Source organism: Protopterus annectens, chromosome 5.part0 (genome assembly GCF_019279795.1).
Source record: "Protopterus annectens isolate FY-2018-M chromosome 5.part0, PAN1.0, whole genome shotgun sequence".
In the NCBI taxonomy this organism is placed as follows: Eukaryota; Metazoa; Chordata; order Ceratodontiformes; family Protopteridae; genus Protopterus; species Protopterus annectens.
The window spans coordinates 1,103,475,673-1,103,495,046 of NC_056735.1; the positions used below are offsets into that span (position 1 = coordinate 1,103,475,673).

The 19,374-nt window shown below is 40.7% G+C and overlaps 1 protein-coding gene across 1 annotated transcript in view; it reads right to left on the reverse strand.

The window, feature by feature from the left end:
* Positions 1-19,374, reverse strand: part of REV1 (REV1 DNA directed polymerase) — a 4,137,464-nt gene that overhangs the window by 2,602,508 nt on the left and 1,515,582 nt on the right. The window contains exon 8 of the mRNA XM_044071967.1: positions 18,266-18,379. Within this exon, the coding sequence (XP_043927902.1) occupies positions 18,266-18,379 (114 nt within the window). The remainder of the gene's footprint in view (positions 1-18,265; positions 18,380-19,374) is intronic.

Below are 19,374 nucleotides of genomic sequence, written 5' to 3' on the forward strand. Positions count from 1 at the left end.
ACAAGTGAACTAATTAAAAGTAATGCATACAATTTTATGTAAAAACATCGAAAAGAAAAAATAGTAAATTAGAAGATAACTAAATTTTTCTAGACAGATTATGAGCACATCAAATAATTTACTGAAGAAATAGAGCAAGCAGGGCAGATGTTTAAATACCAAAAATCACAAAAGAGATAGCTTGATTGAATTACTACACTGCTAATAAAGTGCAGCTGCAATACCCAGCATTCTAAATATAATGCATCACATACTAACTCTCAGTTTGAAAGCTTGCAGATTTCCAAACATTCAAAAGGGAAATCTCCATCATACTCCTTACAGATAACAACTGTGTTCATATATTAAAAGGCAGGGTAGGGGAGAAACAGCAACTCATAGCTGACATTTCTGAAGAAAAAGCTATCTTGACAATGACATTCATGAATCCAAACTATAAAAATAGTTTTAAAATAGATCATTCAGATAAACTGTTCCTTTTTTCTAAGAATATGCAGGGCAGCATAAACAATTATTTCTACCTAATACATAAATGAATAAAGTAAGATAAAATGATAACCAGAGTGCATACACAATAAATGCAGAAACCTGCTTACTGTGGGAAATGGCAGTCAAGCATTCAGATCCCATGAGAGTTCAACTTGAAGCAAGTTTTAATAAAACGTCAAAGAGACATGTTAAATATTTTCATGATGACACACCCACTCACCCACACACACAAAAACAGTACATAAATGACTGCAGCATAAATTAGCACACTGTGTCAAAATATGTCGGCAACTGCTTTCTCATGCACTTTCTTGATGAAGAAGTTGAAGATGGTGGCATGGGTGGAGAATTCAGGCTCTTGTTTGAGCCTGAGTAACACTAACCACCAGGTATACCTAACTAGAGCATTTTACACACACACACACACACACACACACACACACACACACACACACACACACACACACACACACGTGTGCAGGGAAGCAACATAACTCCTACAAATAAAAGAACAAAACTCTCCTTACCGGCATGACTCTGGCAGCATAACTCCTGTAACAGAGCAATAAGAGAACAAGATCAGCTAGCTTAGTTAGTTTAACTTCCCTGCACGAATCCACATTAGAGCGGAAACTCCACTTCATTAATTTTTCCCAATAGGTCTTGCAGCTGTAGAAGTTTGGGGGGGCTCCCGCTCCCCCTGTCTCTATAGTTCCAGCACCCATGCCAAGCAACCAGTGTTAGATAGATGACCCTAATACTGGAGGAGCTGAGGAGGGAAGTAAGTGGTAGAAAAGACTTCGTCTGTTAAAAAGTAATGCTGACACAGTTATATAAATGGTGATTATAAAGAATATTTGTGATAACTGTCAGATGTGCCATGGATCACATTAACTATCCATTCACAGATTCTCATTGTGAAAATAACTTCTCTAAACCTTCCAAAACAACTCCTGGCCATGTTGATTAAGGTAAAAACAAAATGGCAGAGCAACCCAATCTTTCAAAAGGATAATTTCATGATAAAGTGTGAAGTAATTACCACAGGAAAAATAAACTGGCACAACACAAAGTCATTTATATCCTGTTTTTGTGTACCTGTGTGTGTGTCAGCATGAAAATATTTGTTAAAACATCTAACCGTATGTTAGATCTCCACATTCACAGAAGTCATTCTTTTAATCAGCGTAACATTATAAACAAACCAAAATGATAAAAAGGTCACACAGACAAACCATTAGTAAAAAGTGCAAGAAAAACCCAGCCAAGCAAGTTTTCACTGTGTGATATCTTAAATCTCCTGTAATGGAGGCCCATGGGATATATGCAAATGATCCCTTAAGGTGTCAAGTGTTTCAACCTCATGGCTTCTGAATGCCAGAATAAAGGAACACTGACATCAATCCTTCCAGCTATTCCAATCGCAAATCCAAATACTCATTAGTAGTCGTTCATCCTGTTCTGCATAGCTAAACACATTTAGAAAAACAATTCACACATTAAACACATCACCTGATTGAGTAAAATGCATCAAGTAGTATCAAAAACTTACCAAAATTGGAACACTAATTTAAATACGTCCAATAAATTATCAAAATTATATATTAATCTTGCCCACAAAAATTATTGCTAAAAAAATTATTGCTATAGTTACATCTTTGAGTCAGTGATAGTGAAAGTCACTTATTGACATTAAGTGCACATTGCCTCCTTAACATTGTATGGAACTGTAAAAAAACAAAATTAAATGACTTAACAACTACTGATAAAAATGTGTCCATTCAGCCTCTCATACTTCGCGTCAGTCTCTAGCTTATTGGAAAAATTCCTTTGATGGAGAAACTGGAGCAGAAAATGATGCTAAAAACATCAGCACTACGGTCTAGAGGGAAGCAGCACTGTCTACAACCCAAGCAACAGCTGTTGAAGACTGGGGAGAGTGACAGGGGTACTTAGTAATCTAAAAAGGGCAATTTTTAAAACTATTTACTACCACAACATAGGTTCACTTGGAGGACATTTTAAGTTTAGCCAATTTCCATTTTGGTGCTTGAATTAACATTTCCTGATTGGTCTTACCTATCCCATGGCTAATCATTTTATATTAGCCCTAGTGAGAATATATGTGATCACACTGTAGATAATTTGAAGGGACCCATGTAAGGGATGCAGCATTTAGGAACTGCCTCTATCCATTAGTGGCACAACGGGTAATCCTAAAGTATATTTTCTATTACCCATCCTTAGACCCAAGTTGCATTTGAATATGGACAGGGATGAGCTTTGTTTTACTTGAACAGATAGTCTGCTCGGGATATATATCCATCTCTCCACAACATTCAGTTTAGATAACTGGACTGAGTATTTCTGATGCCATTTGACTTGCTGATGTTCAGTAGGTCCATCTCTATTAGGTTAGAGGATGCTCTGTATGCCAGACATGTCACCTCTAAGCACTCTGTAGGATACGGAGTATAGTGATAAATCTTTCAGGTGATCCATGCAAGACCTACTGTTTAGGACTTGTATCCTTTTAGTAAGGTATCTCTGTGGATATTCCAACTGTTGCATGGGTCTGGACAGATGCATGCCAAAGTGGGCATTATACAAAATGATTGACCTAATGAGGGCTTTATAAAGGGGGACAATAACATCTCTACATCTAATCACAATGAATTTGTTTCTAAGCTGGGCAATACAGAAATACTTTCTTATGACTCTGGGCACATGTTGGTCAAGAGTTAGGTCACTGTACACACAAGTTCCCAAATGCCAAACAACCGGGTCACTTCTCAGGGGGCATTGTCATTTTGGCAGTTCCCTGGAGTAGATGACTTCCCAAAGGATACAATAACGTATTTCTTGGAGTTTAATTTCAATTCATGATTCTGCCACTAGTTATTGTTTAGGACAAACCTTCCTGCATGATGGTCAAGTCATTTGGGGATTCAGTAACTGCTCCTAGTTTGCAGTCATCTCAAACTTAGTTGGCCAAAGCCCTTTGGTATTTCCTTTTACTTTTGAGATGTATATGCCAAGCAGAAGAATTCTCAGCACCAAACCCTGGGGGACACCATTGGTGACTGGTCTCTTCCCCTATTTTGATCTCCTGCATCCTGTGAGCAAGTATACACGTATACATTCTTTGATTCACCTTCCTGATTGTATTAACCTGATTGTATTCAATTATATTCCTTGTATAATACAGCACCACTTGTTAGAATGTGTTTTAAATTTGTAGTTTGGAACAGTCTTCTAGTGAGCAATGAAACAAAATGTATGAACCGATAATTAAAAAACTACCCATTTCAGAAAATTTCAACCATAAAAGGCCACTCAAACTTCTGTCATTACAATCCACCAATATCAATAAATATGCAAAATCTCTGCAGAAGTAAGTCATCTAAATAATTCCACATTAAAGGGATCTGTAACTAATGAAGAGGTTGCTGCTAGCAAACAATTTTATATTTCATTGTTTCATCTACAAATAAAGTGCCTGTTGCCTTTGAAGAATAAATTGCCTATGCTACATTAAAAAATAAGCTAGTAATTTTCATAATGGGTTCATAGTTACTAAGTAACTCCTCCAAAGGAGGACATTCATAGTATTGCAGCATCCACTCCCATTAAAGTACAACACAGTACAGTATCAGCGATCCATCTGCATACTGCGGGAGTAGTACTCACAGTCTTCTGCCTCAAAAGCAAGTGTACTACCTGTTGTGCTACTAACAATGCAAAAAGACTTAGCATAAGCAGTACGAAACTTCTCTTCCCCTGAAGCTCTCAGCTCCTTGTAAAATCCACTTGACGATCAACTAAATCTGTCAACTTCACAGCACAAGAAATCTGGAAAAAGCCAAAATTTATTGGGGGGGGGGGGGCAAATCCAGGGACACATTTTAAATATTGCTTGCATAATCTTAGAAAGTTGCTAAAATAAAGTGTTTTGTGTTACCATGTGTTTCCTGAAAGATAGGAAGACTGAAACTTAAAGAGCTGTCATTATTGAGTGAATTCAGTTCTCATTGATTTGCCACAAAAAAACAAATTTTAAGAGAAGCAGACCAAAAATATGAGTCAAATATTCTATGAAAATCTGCACAGTAGAGAGCTATGGACTCAACTCCCTGAATCACAAGTGGTGGCATGGGTGGAGAATTCAGGCTCTTGTTTGAGCCTGAGTAACACTAACCACCAGGTATACCTAACTAGAGCATTTTACACACACACACACACACACACACACACACACACACACACACACACACACACACACACACACACACACACACACACGTGTGCAGGGAAGCAACATAACTCCTACAAATAAAAGAACAAAACTCTCCTTACCGGCATGACTCTGGCAGCACCAATGGAACAGCGGCAGCATAACTCCTGTAACAGAGCAATAAGAGAACAAGATCAGCTAGCTTAGTTAGTTTAACTTCCCTGCACGAATCCACATTAGAGCGGAAACTCCACTTCATTAATTTTTCCCAATAGGTCTTGCAGCTGTAGAAGTTTGGGGGGGCTCCCGCTCCCCCTGTCTCTATAGTTCCAGCACCCATGCCAAGCAACCAGTGTTAGATAGATGACCCTAATACTGGAGGAGCTGAGGAGGGAAGTAAGTGGTAGAAAAGACTTTGTCTGTTAAACCCTGTTCTCTATCTTGAACGGGAGGAGATGGGACTGACTGCCAGAGAGAGAGCTTGCTGCCCCGTTGTTGTGTTTTACCAAAAACCACAAGCAGAGTACATGCGAAGCCGGAGGGTTACAGGGCCACTAAGGAAGTGATGTACTACTGCTGGGGTAGACAGTGGCCTTCTAGTGCCCTACTACATGTTTCTTGGGGGGTGACCTCAGACAGGCATGTCACCATAGAGGGAGGGATGTTCCTCTCACTGGCACTGATCAGAAATGAGACTGAAACTGACATGGGGGAGTCAGTGTACAAATATCCGTCAGCCCACTGTATAACTCACCCTCTCTCTCTTTCTCTCTCTAGTCAACTAGACTCTCATCCCTGGCAATTGAAATTGGAAAGAATAGACCAATTACGAATTTAGTGAAGTGAGATAATGGTCAGTGAGATGCTGCTGAAAAGACAACAAAAAATATACTATTAAAAATGAAACAGCAAATCCACTAAACGTGTAGTTTAAACTACTTCTCTCGATACAATGACTAGAAAACGGATCTTCAGACAGAAGCAGTTTTCATCTGTGTCTGCAAACCTACTCCACTCTGAAACCTACACTCATACTAATGTGGGCTTTATTTATCTTGTTACTACTTTAAAAGGAAACTAGACTTAAGAAATAGGCATGACCACTCTTATTCACACAGTCGCAGTTTTCACGCCATTGCAACCTGCCATGCTGACTGATGACACTGCTCCAGCCAACCAATTCAAAGTACTTACAGCCTCCTTATCTATGCAACTCATCATTTAGATCAACAGGTGAACTGCAGTAAACTCTCAATCTAATGAGACCAAGCAAGCCATCAGAAAAAAAAAAACTGCTTAGGTTGCATCAGAAAGCATGTTAGGACTGATTAAGCATACTGTGTTAAGGAATGTGGGTAAAAAGTGAGACATGCTGCAAATGTTTCAGTATCTGATCTGAATGCAAGTGAGTAAGTGTCATTTTTAAAAAAACGAGGACAAAGATTTGTGGTACACGGTCAGGATTTTATGGGAGACAATATAAGACATTAAACAAAGTGATCTGTGAGAATTCCCTGAATAGGCAGGGGGAACAAAAACAGATTCAACTAGCTGAATTCAATGTAGTGGCTAGCCATGCAGCCACAAGGTAGCAGGATAAGTTGTTAAAATACAATCTTTAGCTTATCCAAAAGAAAACAGTCATGCCATGTGGACCACAGAAATGTGGCCCTTATCTGTCATCAAAATATTTATGCTGACTATGGCCATGTAGTCCTTATCTGCCATCAAAATATAGGTTTCCATGCATCTTACACACCCACTCATTGCGTATGTGCCCATTTGTGTGCAACCACAGATGGATGAACTTGAGTATTTCCACATACTGTATATTATTATAGAGGCTTTGAATAAAATTTAAAGTCTAATTTTAGATTGAAGAAACAAATTTTCTGATTTGGTCTTCTGTAAGAATAATACATAATAATGTTAAGCCTAATTCCTCACATACTACAAGGAATCCCAAAGTCACAGATGCTCGGCCTGTAAGGCAGGCACTGACCCAACCAAACATTCTTGTTATTGGTGACTCCATTGTAAAACATACAGATGTGCCTCTAACCAGGCTGAGCTAGGGGGAGTTGTGGTTAGTTGACTGCCTGGCGTCAGGGATCCATCAGATCAAGCAGGCTCTCAAGTCCTTAAACAACAAGTACCGGTATGTTCATTACAACAGGAACACTCATCTATGTACCTACTTAACTGAATAAACTACTTGAAACGTCAATAAGGCATCTTTATTCCTGGCACAGGGAGGATATCAGAGAAAGAGTTGCCTTCATCTGTTAGGTAAAGTGACTTTATCTGGACAAATCCTTTCTACTCTGTTTCTTGTTAGTCCTGTCACCCTGTGGGCAACTGGTGGGAAACCAGACTTGACTTAAGTCTTCTGGATTACCTCTGTTTTTTGGATTACATGAAGAGTGACAGGATAAAGCTCCCAGACTATATGCCTAAGGCAGGTATAAGCCTAGAACTGATCAGCCCACCTTCTCCAAGGACGACACCTCAATATGAGCAAAAAAATAGCAGGCTTCAATAATTGGCTTATTCAAATGGGTACTTGGCCTTGGAGGAAATGATCAACAGACCATACTGCTTTGCCAGGGATAGCCTGCATCTGTCCTCTATAGGATTTCTATTACTATATAGGCTATAACGCCTGCCACACATTTAGACTAGCTACTGCACAGCAGGGGGAAAAAGTTGGAGGTGTATCAATCTACATCCAGATGAGACTTGCATCAAGGCTGGAAAAGCAGCATGAAGCACTAGAGCTTCTCCATGACTAAATAACCAACAGAAACACCCCATAATATACATTAGCTAGCTACAGAATTCCATCTATGACAAAAGAAAGACAGAACAACTATCTATGGGACCGGGAATCATTCAATATTACACCAAATACCATTTTCCTAGGTGATCTAAATCAGTGGTCTCCAACCTTTTATGCACCAAGGACCAGTTTCATGGAAAACAATTTTCCACGGACCAGCCATCGTGCGCACATAACAAAGTGCATAATATCTATTTATTTATTTGACATTTGTTTAGTGGGGAGGCCTGCCTGGACTAGAAGTCCATTTTCAGCCGAGACCTGGGGAGAAAAGCTCCAAAGTACAATAAAGTACAATTGGCAACAAGTACCAAAAAAAAAAAAAAAAAAAAAGTGTACATATTAACAGCATAATATTGATCTACTTTGGTCAAGAGGTATGTAAACCTAATGGCAACCTTACTGACTTTCTAAGTTTAAAAGAGCAATATTTAAAACCTGTCACTATTATTTGGCTCTGTCCAGCATACCTCTCAACTGTACAAATCTTTGCAGAATGTGCAGAATTTTGCCTCATATTTTTGGTCTGTTTCTCACAAAATTGTTGTTTTCTGGCAAATCACTGGCAGATAATTGAGGTTTGAAGTCAGATAATAATGACCAACGGTTGAGTTTCAGACTTCATACCCCTTCAGAAAATACATGCTAATGCAAAACCTGTATTTCTATCTACTTTCTAAGTTTGTAAGAGCAGTACTTAAAAGTGTCCCCCCCATTATTTTTGGCTTTGCCCACATTTCTCGCTCTAAAGAGACTGACAGGTATGCTGGCCAGATTTATTGTGTGAGAGATTGATTGAATGAATGGTATAGTTGAGAGGTATGCAAACCTCATTGCTGCTGCCAGGGTCACTCTCACTCTTCACTAGCTCTCTCTCACACACACACACACACACACACACACACACACACACACACACACACACACACACACACACACAAAATCTTCCTGCTTTCATGCACACATTCACTCACACATACCGACAGAAACATACACATCTTTCGCTCACTCAATCTCTCTCTTACTCATGTACATGCATACAGTCTCACACACGCTTTATTTTAATTTTATTTTTTTATTTTACACTCACTAAACAGCAAAAGCTGTGCTTGGCGAGTGTAAAATAATAGCTTGCGCACTCTCACTTTCACTGACATGCACACACAGACACACACACAAGTCTAGTTTGCTATCATGCACGCTTTCACTCACACTTGCAGACAAACACACACACACTCTTGTACATTCATGCATGCATTCACTCACATACGCAGACAGAAACACACACACAGACACTTTTTTCGGTTTCCTTGACTTTTATTTTACACTTGCTAAACAGCAAAAGCTCTGCTTAGCGAGTGTAAAATAACGTCTCGATCTCCCTGCTCACTTGTTCTCATACACACGCAGACTCCTCTTCTTACACACACACACACACACATACACATTCTGCTTTCATGTACACATTCACTCTCACACGCAGACAGAAGCATAAACACACTCATACACATACATACACACATTCACTTTTTGTTTCACTCTGTGCCTGGTGGCCCAGTACCAAATGATCCACGGCCTGGTGGTTGGGGACCGCTGCTCTAAACTATCAAACTATAGACTGTGAAACCTATACTAAAACTAGTGCACAAGCAGAGAGATTCCTGCACTTTGTCAATCCAAACACCCTGAATAATTATCAAAGTACCCACTATAGGGAATTACATCTTTGATTTTGTCCTTGCTAATATAGGAGTATCTTGCAATATCACTTGCATATCTTCAACACTTGTTAGGTTTGACCATTAAGAAGTCTCCTTTGAAATAAAACTGAAACCAGAGATCCCTTCCACCAAAGGTGCATTTAGAAATTTTTTTAAGACAAGCTACCTACTCCTAAGTGATACATTGCAAGCTCCAAATCCCCACAAAACCCAGTTAACTCCACTGACTACACCAGCATGTAAACAACTGCAGAGATCCAGTTGTACCCCATAGGAACAAGTGCAGGGGAAAACCCCAGAAACAAACCTATGTGGTAGAACAATTATATCAACAAGCTTTATAATAAAAGGAAAAGAGTTTTGACCAAATGTAAGAAGAGTAATTCCTGGAATGTTAGAGCCCTAGCCATTGAAATAAACAAAAAACTCAGGAACTTAATAAAAACCACCAAACAGATAACTAAGTCAAAGACCATCACAAGTAATTTTTTAGTTAAGCATGTAATCTCAAAGGCATAAAGCAGCAATTCACTGAGCTATGAACAACGTTACCCACACTGTGACAGAAGATGAAGCTAATCTACTGGCCAATACATTTACCTCTAACTTTACCCCTCTGTCCCTCAAGATACACCTGAAACTAGCTCACCTCCAGTTATCACGTCCAAGTCCTAAAAAGTGCTATCAGAATCTAAACAATACTGAACTGATGGGTCCTGACAATATCCCTGGATGAATTTTAAATAGCATGAGTCTGCCACACCCCTAAAAACACTATTCAATCTCACCCTCCATATGGGTTTTGCACCAAGCAAATGGAGAACAGCTACAGTCATTCCCCTGCATGAGGAGGACCTTCCACAGACCTGTAACTCTGACCAGCCTCATAGGCAAAGCTATGGAAAGATTTTTCATGCAATTAAACAATGAGGTCATAGGGAGCCTCTAAACAGTGGAACTGCCTCAGTTTGGATTTGTCAAGGGCAGGTCATGATTACTCAACCTTGTGGATTTTTTTTTTTTTGAAAAGTTAATCAAAGCAATGGATGAAGGCAAAACAGTACACACTGCATACCTTGACCAGGCCAAAGACTGACACAATTTCTGACTCAGGCACAGTAGAAAAGCTAAATAAGTTGGGAATACACCCCTATGACACCCACTGGATTGTCAAATGGCTCAGAGATAGGATGTAGGTAATCAAATAGGGGAAGTTGCTTCCACAGAAAGACAAGTCACCAGTGAGTCCCCCAGGGTTTTGTGCTAGGACCGTTTCTGTCTAGCATCTACTTTTCTGAAATAAAAGCCAACACCAAAGGGAACTGGCTGACTAAATTTATAGATGATGGCAAGCTAGAAGCAGTCATTGTATCCCCAAATGACTTAGCCATCTTGCAGGAAGGTTTGTCTCAAGTAAATAACTGGTATCAAAAATCATGGTCTGAAACTAAGTTCCACAAAATGCATTACTGCAGCCTTTGGGAAGTCATCTACCCTAGGAAATGACCAGACTTACAATATGCCCCTAAGAGTTGACCCAGTTGTTTGGGATTTGGGAACTTATGTGGACAGTAACCTAACTTTTGACCACCATGTGTACACTGTTGTAAGAGTCCTTCTATAATGCCCAGTTTATAAACAAAGGGATTGTCTAGATCTGCTGATGTCACTGTCCCCGTTTCCTCAGCCCTTATTAGGCCAATCGCTGAATATAGTGCCCCCCCCCTTTGGCATTTATCTGTCTAGACATATGCAACTGGAAAGACAACAGATAACTTGCTAAAAGGAAACAAGGAATAAACAATATGCTCTACATGGACTGACTCAAAGCCCTGTCACTATTACTCAATATCCTACAGACTGCTAAGGGGTGACCTGAGTCTGGCATACAAGGCATCCTCCAACACAATACTGATGGATTTACTGCACATCAGCAAGTCAAATGTCATTAGAAGTACTCGGTCTATGGATCTTAACATTTTCTGCAACATCAAGTAGAACGGTTTGGAGGGGACAGTTACACTTCCCAGAGGATACCGCTAGCTGTGGAACAGACTCCTCATCTACATAAAACAAACAAAGCTCATCCCTGTCCATTTTCAAATGCAACTTGGGTCTTTGAAAGGGAAACAGAAAATTTAAACCCAAGACTGCCCCCTGTACTACTAATGGACAGAGGCAGCTCCTAAATGCTTTATCCCATGTATGGGTCCCCAGAAATCATCTATGGCATCATTACAGTTATTCTCATTTGGGTAATATATAATTATTGACCATGGGTGGGTAAGACCAATCTATAAGCAAATGGAACAGGTTATTTCAAGCACAAAAAGGGAAACTGCCAAGGTTTAAAATGGTCTGCAAGCATAGCTAGCCTAGTACTCACCTATGAACCTATAACAGCCCTTTATTCCTCAAAGACTTTCAAGCTTAATAAATAGAACTGAGCTATTTCTGCAGCTTGTAATGACTTCATTAAAAAAACATATTGTGCGTATACTCACAAACTACATCTACAAAGTGAAGTTAGTGTACATATGGAAGCCACTTCTTTAAAAGCATGGTTTGCCTTCTAAACATTCCCTGCTTCCAGATATCACTGAAAACTATGCCTTCTGGTGGTGTGTGTGTGTCTGTGCAGCACCAAAGACTGTTACACATATGTGTTAGTGATGCTACACCACTGCAAATAATTAAAATGTTAAGAGTTCTTTTTCAAGTAGGCGTTACATATATCTAAAGTCTTAAGTTGCTTACTTGTTATTTGAATAATAGTCTAAGTTATATTATTAATGAGCTATTTCAGAATTACAAGTTGATTAAGAAACAGGTGCACATATGAAAGCCCCTCACACCATAAAAAATAATTCAGATATATTGTACAGTGAAAGCTTTCTTTCCTTAGCAACTACACATTTAATATTATGCTGCAATTTTTTTGCACTGAGTTAATACATAATACTTTTTCTGTTTTTGCTGAATATACATACTTCATACTGTTGCAGAATCAGCTGCTACATTTGTACCAACATTCAAGATATCAAAATGTAGTAGAGCATTAGTGGCATAAATAGCTTGATCAGAAGCAGTACTCTGTGACAACATGTCTGCTCAAATTAATCTACGGAACTAATATAATCCTACATATGTTAATTAAAATAAATTACAACAGACTTAACTTCTGCAGCCAAAACATCGAAATGGTGAACATGTTGAGGCCCAGCAACTGCATGTAAAAAAAAGAAGTAATTGAGCACGAAGCCAATAGAAAGTACAGTTGTGTACCTACCATAAATGTAGATGTTCGAGTGTATTCACTGTTGTAGTCATTACACTTGGGTTATCCTGCTGGCAGGCTACCCGCAGTCGGCCTGAATTCCAAAGTCTAGGTCCGGCATCGGTTGCTGTCGCCTTTTCCCTGACTTCAGTGCGCTAGGGGTATAAAAAATGCAGATGATGCCATTTTCTTCAGTTTTTCTTGCCCCAGATGTCAGGTGCCCCCAAATTGGTAGGCTGAAAATCATGCCAATAAGTATGCATGCACAAAAATAAACATTTCCTTCATCTACAAGCAAATACACCACATAGGTTGTATAGGATAAAGTACAGATAAGTCCCAGCAAAGAAAAGGGGGATGGTGGGTGGGTAACCTGGACTGCAACAGTGAATACACTCGAACATCTACATTTATGGTAGGTACACAACTGTACTATGTTCATCGTGTTTCACTGTTGCAGTCATTACACTTGGGTTGAATCCCAAAGCTGAGGTTGGGTGGCTGGGTCTAAATACGATTAGAAGAGGCTATAAGGTCCTGCAGAACTGCAGTGGCAAAGCCTACTCTGGATTTAGAGTAGAAAGGTAAGTGGTAGTGCTTGGTAAAAGTGTGGACTGAACTCCAAGTTGCAGCCTCTAAAATGTCTTTGGTTGATACTCCTCTGAGGAAGGCTGCTGCTCTGGTTGAGTGAGGCCTAATGCCTTTAGGCACTGATTTGCCATGTTGTGAATAGCAGAAACGAATGCAGTGGCCTATCCATTTTGAAATAGTCTGCTTTGCGATAGCCTTTCCTTGTGATCCTGCAGCATATGCTACTAAGAGTTGCTCAGTCTTTCTGAAAGCTTTAGTTCTGTCCAAGTAGAAGCATAGCTGTCTGTGTATGCCCAAAGAATGCAAGAGTCTCTCACCCTTATTCTGTGGGTTTGGATAAAAGGTAGGCAAATGAATAGTTTGGTTAAGGGCCACACTGGACATTACCTTAGGCATAAATGTCAGGTTCGTCCTCAGAGAAACCCTGTCGGGATGGAAAATGATAAAAAAGGTTCCACAGCCATGAGTGCCTGTAACTCGTCTTGCAGAGGTTATTGCTAGGAGCAGAGCTGTTTTCCAAGATAAGAACTTTATTTCAGCTGTATTGGCTGGCTCAAAAGGCGGCAGTGTGAGTTTTTCCAAGACATAGTTGAGGTTCTATGCAGGTATTGGTGCTCTCCTTGGAGGTCTTATGTTTTTGGCCCCTCTGAGGTACTGTCTTAGCAATGGATGTGAAAAAATTGGTGGTTCCGTATTGTAATGAGCTGAAATGGCAGAAGCATGGATTTTAATTGATGAAAAAAGCCAGCATCTCAGTTAGGTATTGCAAAATCTGAGGAATATTTGGTACAAGCGTGTCAATTCCTAGTGCCTGGTTCCAAGCACAGAATCTTTTCCATTTTTCTGCATAAGATTTTCTGGTATTGGGCCTCCTGGCCTCCAAAATAACATCCATCACTGCTTTAGAGAGGGGTGTGTTCTGAATGGCTACATTATCCGCCATGCTGCCAGCTTTAGGGTTCTGAGTTGGCTGTGCAGGATCCGATTGTTTCGCTGGGTCAGTAAATGTGGAATTAGAGGCAATGTCCAGGCTGGGCCTTGAGACAAGCTCTTCAGAATTGGGTACCAGTGCTGGCGGGGCCAGTCTGGAGCAATCAGAATCATTTTTGGCTTCTCTTGTCTGACCTTTAGGAGTACCTTGGGGAGGAGAGGCAGAGGAGGAAAGGCATATACTGTTAGGGTTTTCCAGCTGAATGATAGAGCATCCACTTTCCATGCTTGCTTGTGATACGTCCTTGAGCAGAATCTCTGTAGTTGGCAGTTGTGAGGGGAGGCAAATAGATCTATGTCTGGGCATCCCCATTTCTTTATTATCATGCTGAAGACTTGTGGATCCAGTTTCCACTCATGGGGATCCGTGAGGTTTCTGCTTAGTTCGTCTGCCAGAGTATTTTTCTTTCCTGGCAGGAATTGTGCTTGCAGGTGTACCTGAAAAGTCAATGCTGTGTCCCACAAAGTCATGGCTTGTCTGCAGAGGGGGTAGAAATGAGTGCCTCCCTGTTTGTTTATTTACCACATGACTGTAGTATTGTCCGTCCTTATCATTAGTTGTCCTGGATGAAGTAGATCCTTGAAAGCTGCCAGGGCATTCAGAACAGCTAGCATCTCTTTTTGATTGATATGAAGATGCCTTCGGCTTGTGGGCCATGTGCCCTGAATACATTTTCCTGCCATGTGGGCCCCCCAGGTATAATCTGAAGCATCTGTTGTTATTGACTGCCTGGCTGTGAGTAGGGTGAATGGCTGTCCCTTGTTGTGGTGACAGGCCTGTGCCCACCATCGAAACTCCTGTTGCAGGCAAGGAATGAGGGTAATTAATGTTTCCAGACTGTGACAATGTTGAGTCCAAACACTTTTTAGATACCATTGTAGTTTCCTCATATGCAGTCTGGTATATGGAATTAACAGAATGCAGGATGCCATGAAGCCCAAAGCCTGCAGAATTTTTCTTGCAGATAACTGGGTCTTTGTTGCCAACACTTTGAAATAAGAAGTCAGTTGACTTTGTCTGGCGTGAGATAAGCCATCTGGGCAGTTGTATTTAAGCTTGCACCCAGGAATATTATCTCTTGAGGGGGTACAAGTTTTGATTTCTTTTCGTTTACTGTGTACCCTAGACAAATTAGTAATCTTTTTACAAACGCCAGATGCTTTAGTAGAATGTCCTTGTTCTCTGCTTGAATAAGGCAATCGTCCAAGTAAGGATATATTTGAATTCCTCTTTGTCTGCAAAATGCAATTACTGGTGCCAGACATTTTGTGAAGACCCTGGGCGCAGTAGATAAGCCAAAGGGCAGTGCAGAGAATTGGAAGTGCATTGAGCCAGCTATGTATGAATCTGATGTATCTCCTGCAAGATTGTCTGATTGGAATATGCAGGTATGCTTCTTTTAGGTCCAAAGTTACAAGCCAAGCCTTCTTGTCCAGCATGGGCAGAAGCTGCTGCAGAGTCAACATTTTGAATTTTGGAACGTCCAGAAATGTATTTAGAATAGACAGGTCCAGTATTGGTCTCCAGGCTTTGTCTTTTCCGGGTACCAAGAAAAGTCTTGAGTAAAATCCTTGTCCCTGCTCTTGCTGTGGTACTTGCTGAATGGCTCTCATGTCAGGGATGAAACTTGTTTTTGTGCCTCTGCCCATTGATTGTGTGGCAGGTCTGGCATACCTTTTGCCCTGGGCAATAGCCCTGGGACACTATATTCAAGACCCATTTGTTCTGGGTGATCATGTGCCAATTTTGAGAAAAGAGTGCTCGTTTTCCCCTAAGGGGGCTGCCAAAAGATAAGTGCTTGGTGCTGGCACAGGAAAGTCATTGGGACTGTTTCCTGTATGGCTGTGATTTGTCCTCTCCGCTTTTGGAGGTAGAAGCGCTCCACTGTCTATGCCTGTATGAGCTCTGGAGCATCTGTATCTGCCTCTTTGTGGCCTGTCTGACACTGGAAAGGACCAATTCCTTGTAGGCCAGTTCCTGCTAAATCTGGGTGGCTGTACCTGTAAGAAATCCTTTACTGTTTGCATAGATTTCGCTTTGTCCTCCATTTTCTTCAACACCTCCTCTGCTGTAACACCAAATAAGGTATCATGCTGTAATGGAGCATCTAATAATTTTGCTTTAACATGATCAGGCAGATTCTGTTCCTTTAACCAAGTATGCCTCCTAATGACAGAACCCGTAACTGCAGCCCTGCAAGAGGCCTCCAGAGAATCAAAACCACATTGCAATGTATGTTTTCCCACTTGTTCAGTTGCATGAAATAAATCCTGCATTTCCTTATTTTCTGCACAATCAGAATTTGACAACATTCGCTGTTTTAGCAGTGACATTAAGTATCGCTGATATTTAAGCATATGAAATTGACAATTTAAAGCCCTCACAGCCAAAGTAGCAGAAGTTTAAACCTTTTTTCCCCATCTGTCTAGTGCACTTGAATCTCTATCAGAGGGGACAGGGGTTTTTGCAGTGGAAGCTTTGACCCCTTTGGGACCCTGAGAAATAGTTTCTGGGTCAGCAGCAGGGTTTTTATAAAGAAATTTATGTGAATCTGGAACCCTGTAGTATCTGTCTGGTTTAACAGGGGCAGGAGGTAGAGAGTCAGGAGAAAGTCCGGACTCTGAAAATACATCATCTACAATGTCTAACACATGAGGAATAGCCAAAGACCTGTGCTGAGTTAGTAAAAGAAAACCTCTAAGCCTTTTCTTAGATTCTGAGTAGTCTTGACTCTCCCAGTGGAAGTGCTCCCTCATGGTATGCAGGGTTTCCCCAAAAGAATAATCCTCAGGCGGTGAGGCTGAAGGGATAGATTCTTCAGCATCAGAATCCTCATAAGGAGGAAGAGAGTATTCCTGTTCAGAAGAGGAGCCAGAGGAAATGGAAACCTGATCTGAAGATTCATATTCTGTCTCTTGCATAGGCCTCTTGTCAGAAGGGGGATGGGAACACCTGATCAAGGTAATTAGGTCTTCGGCCATTTTGAGCATCTGTTTTTTAGGCATTGTAGTCTGTCATGGAGAATGCTGTACTTGTTTCTTTGTTTTAGAACTGCTTTAGTCTTTGTTTTGGAAGCTGAGGTATGCTTTACATATAACTGTGTAGGTCTAAAAACACCCTCATTAGCCGATGATTGCTCAGCGACTCCGGACCCATCTGAGGGAATAGTTTCCGAGTGTCCAGTACCTTGAGTATCCAGAGGCCCAGCTGGCTCCACATGGGAGTCGTCAGCGTCCTGTGGCTCTGAGGTAGCGGGCGCCAGGGGCTGCGAAAGTGCCTCACTGAGAACCGGCTAACCAGCGACTGGCTTAGCGGAAGCCACGTCGTCGGTTTTGGACCTCGGATGCCTGTCCTTTTCTTTTTCCTTGCGCTTTTTATAAACTCCGGTCGTCGGTTGTTCTGATGGCATTATATAATTGAATCTTCGGCCAAAGTAATGAAAGGCAAAATTGTACCGACGCTTAATAGTGCGTTGGTTAAATCTAGCACAAAACTGACAGCTAGCAACATTGTGATCAGGGCCTAGGCAAGGAATACAGTAAGAATGAAAATCCTTATGAGGTATTTGCTTCCCACAAGAAATACAATTGTTAACTTTTTCTGACATTGGACTGGAGCAAGAAAAAAGTTTCCCCAACGGGGTACTTAGCTTTAATGAAGACTTCGGACTGAAATTCGTTTTTGAAAATCTCAGGAGTCGGCTGACAAGCACTTGCAAACTGCTTTTGCTTCAGGCACAGCGCGGCTAGAAAGACTGAAGAAAATGGCATCGGCTGCATCTTTTATACCCCTGGTGCACTGACGTCAGGGAAGAGGCGACAGAAACCGACGTCGGACCTAGACTTTGGAATTCGGGCCGACTGCGGGTAGCCTGCCAGCAGGATAACCCAAGTGTAATGACTGCAACAGTGAAACACGATGAACATCTGCTTTGTAATGGTGAACTGCACACAGCAGAATTTCAAGAACTGGTGAGAGTAACTGTTACCAAAAGAAGGAAAGGTACACTAAATTAGCTTCTGGGATAACAGTGGAATGTCACCAAGTTGATGCAAACTTAATTCTCTGACATTAAACTTAACTAGGTCTTGAAAAACTGACAGTGCAACATTAACACACTCACCTTTTTTACCCTTTGACAAGTTTTCATAATATTGCATCTCCAAGTCTGCACTGGCTCCTGAATGCATAGAACCTTTTCCACTTCCCTTGTTGCTAGTAACAGCTACCGGCTTCCCTAAAGAAGACAAAGTCCTAAGTAAATTTGCTGTAGAAAATTAAATTAAGCTGCCTTCTGACATTTTTCACATCACATTACTAATATTTAGCTTTCTGAATATGTCAAATAAAAGATAAAACAAAGCTACAATGTAATAATCCTTCTACATGTAGAAGGAAGGGGGAAAACACAGGACAGCTCAACCACTTAAATAAAGCTGGCAGAAAGTATTCTGCTGGCTCAGAGATGTTCTGTTAAAATGTATTACTGTGGTCTACAGAGACTGAAACTAAGATCCAAAATTCATTCACAATATGAACAAATAATTTTACTCAAAGACCTTCCATGGTTTACAAAATGCACATTTCTATATCTATAGCTATATAAGTGCCAATATTTCTACCCAGCAAATAATGCAAATTTCTTTCTGAAAACAAATGCCTGGCTCTAAGAAAAAAAAAAAACAGGAAAATATAGACATGTAGGAGCTCATAATTTTCTTTTTCTGCAATTAAGTGCAGTGAGCACATCAACAGTATGAAACACAGAACAATACTCACTATATTGCACTATACTTTATATTTTTCCTACACAGGATTTGTCCAGTGGTTGCCTTTCTTGCACCCAAATTAATCCATCAAGGCAAGTGCCCTCCATCTAATACATTCATCAGTGGAGAAAGTCAGGCACTTGGGAGTGGACCAGAGTGCCGACCTGTAGAATGTCCGATCCTCATTGACAGGTAGAGAGCTCCACCATAATTGCCATCAGGAAGTGATATGCAACCCCCCCCCCCCCGACATCAAGTGCTACACACCTCTGCAATGTGGGCAATCTAGCTACTTCTTACTGTAGATGTTACAGCTGCATTCTTGCAAGCATTGTCAATGCAGCAAGCTAAACTCACACACTCAATTCCAAGATGAGTAAGGCAGTTTTGGCTGTTCAATCCCCTACCCAGTCCCTCCAGCATATGTGCTGTTAGCCAAACATGGATTATTTGTGGCACTGTC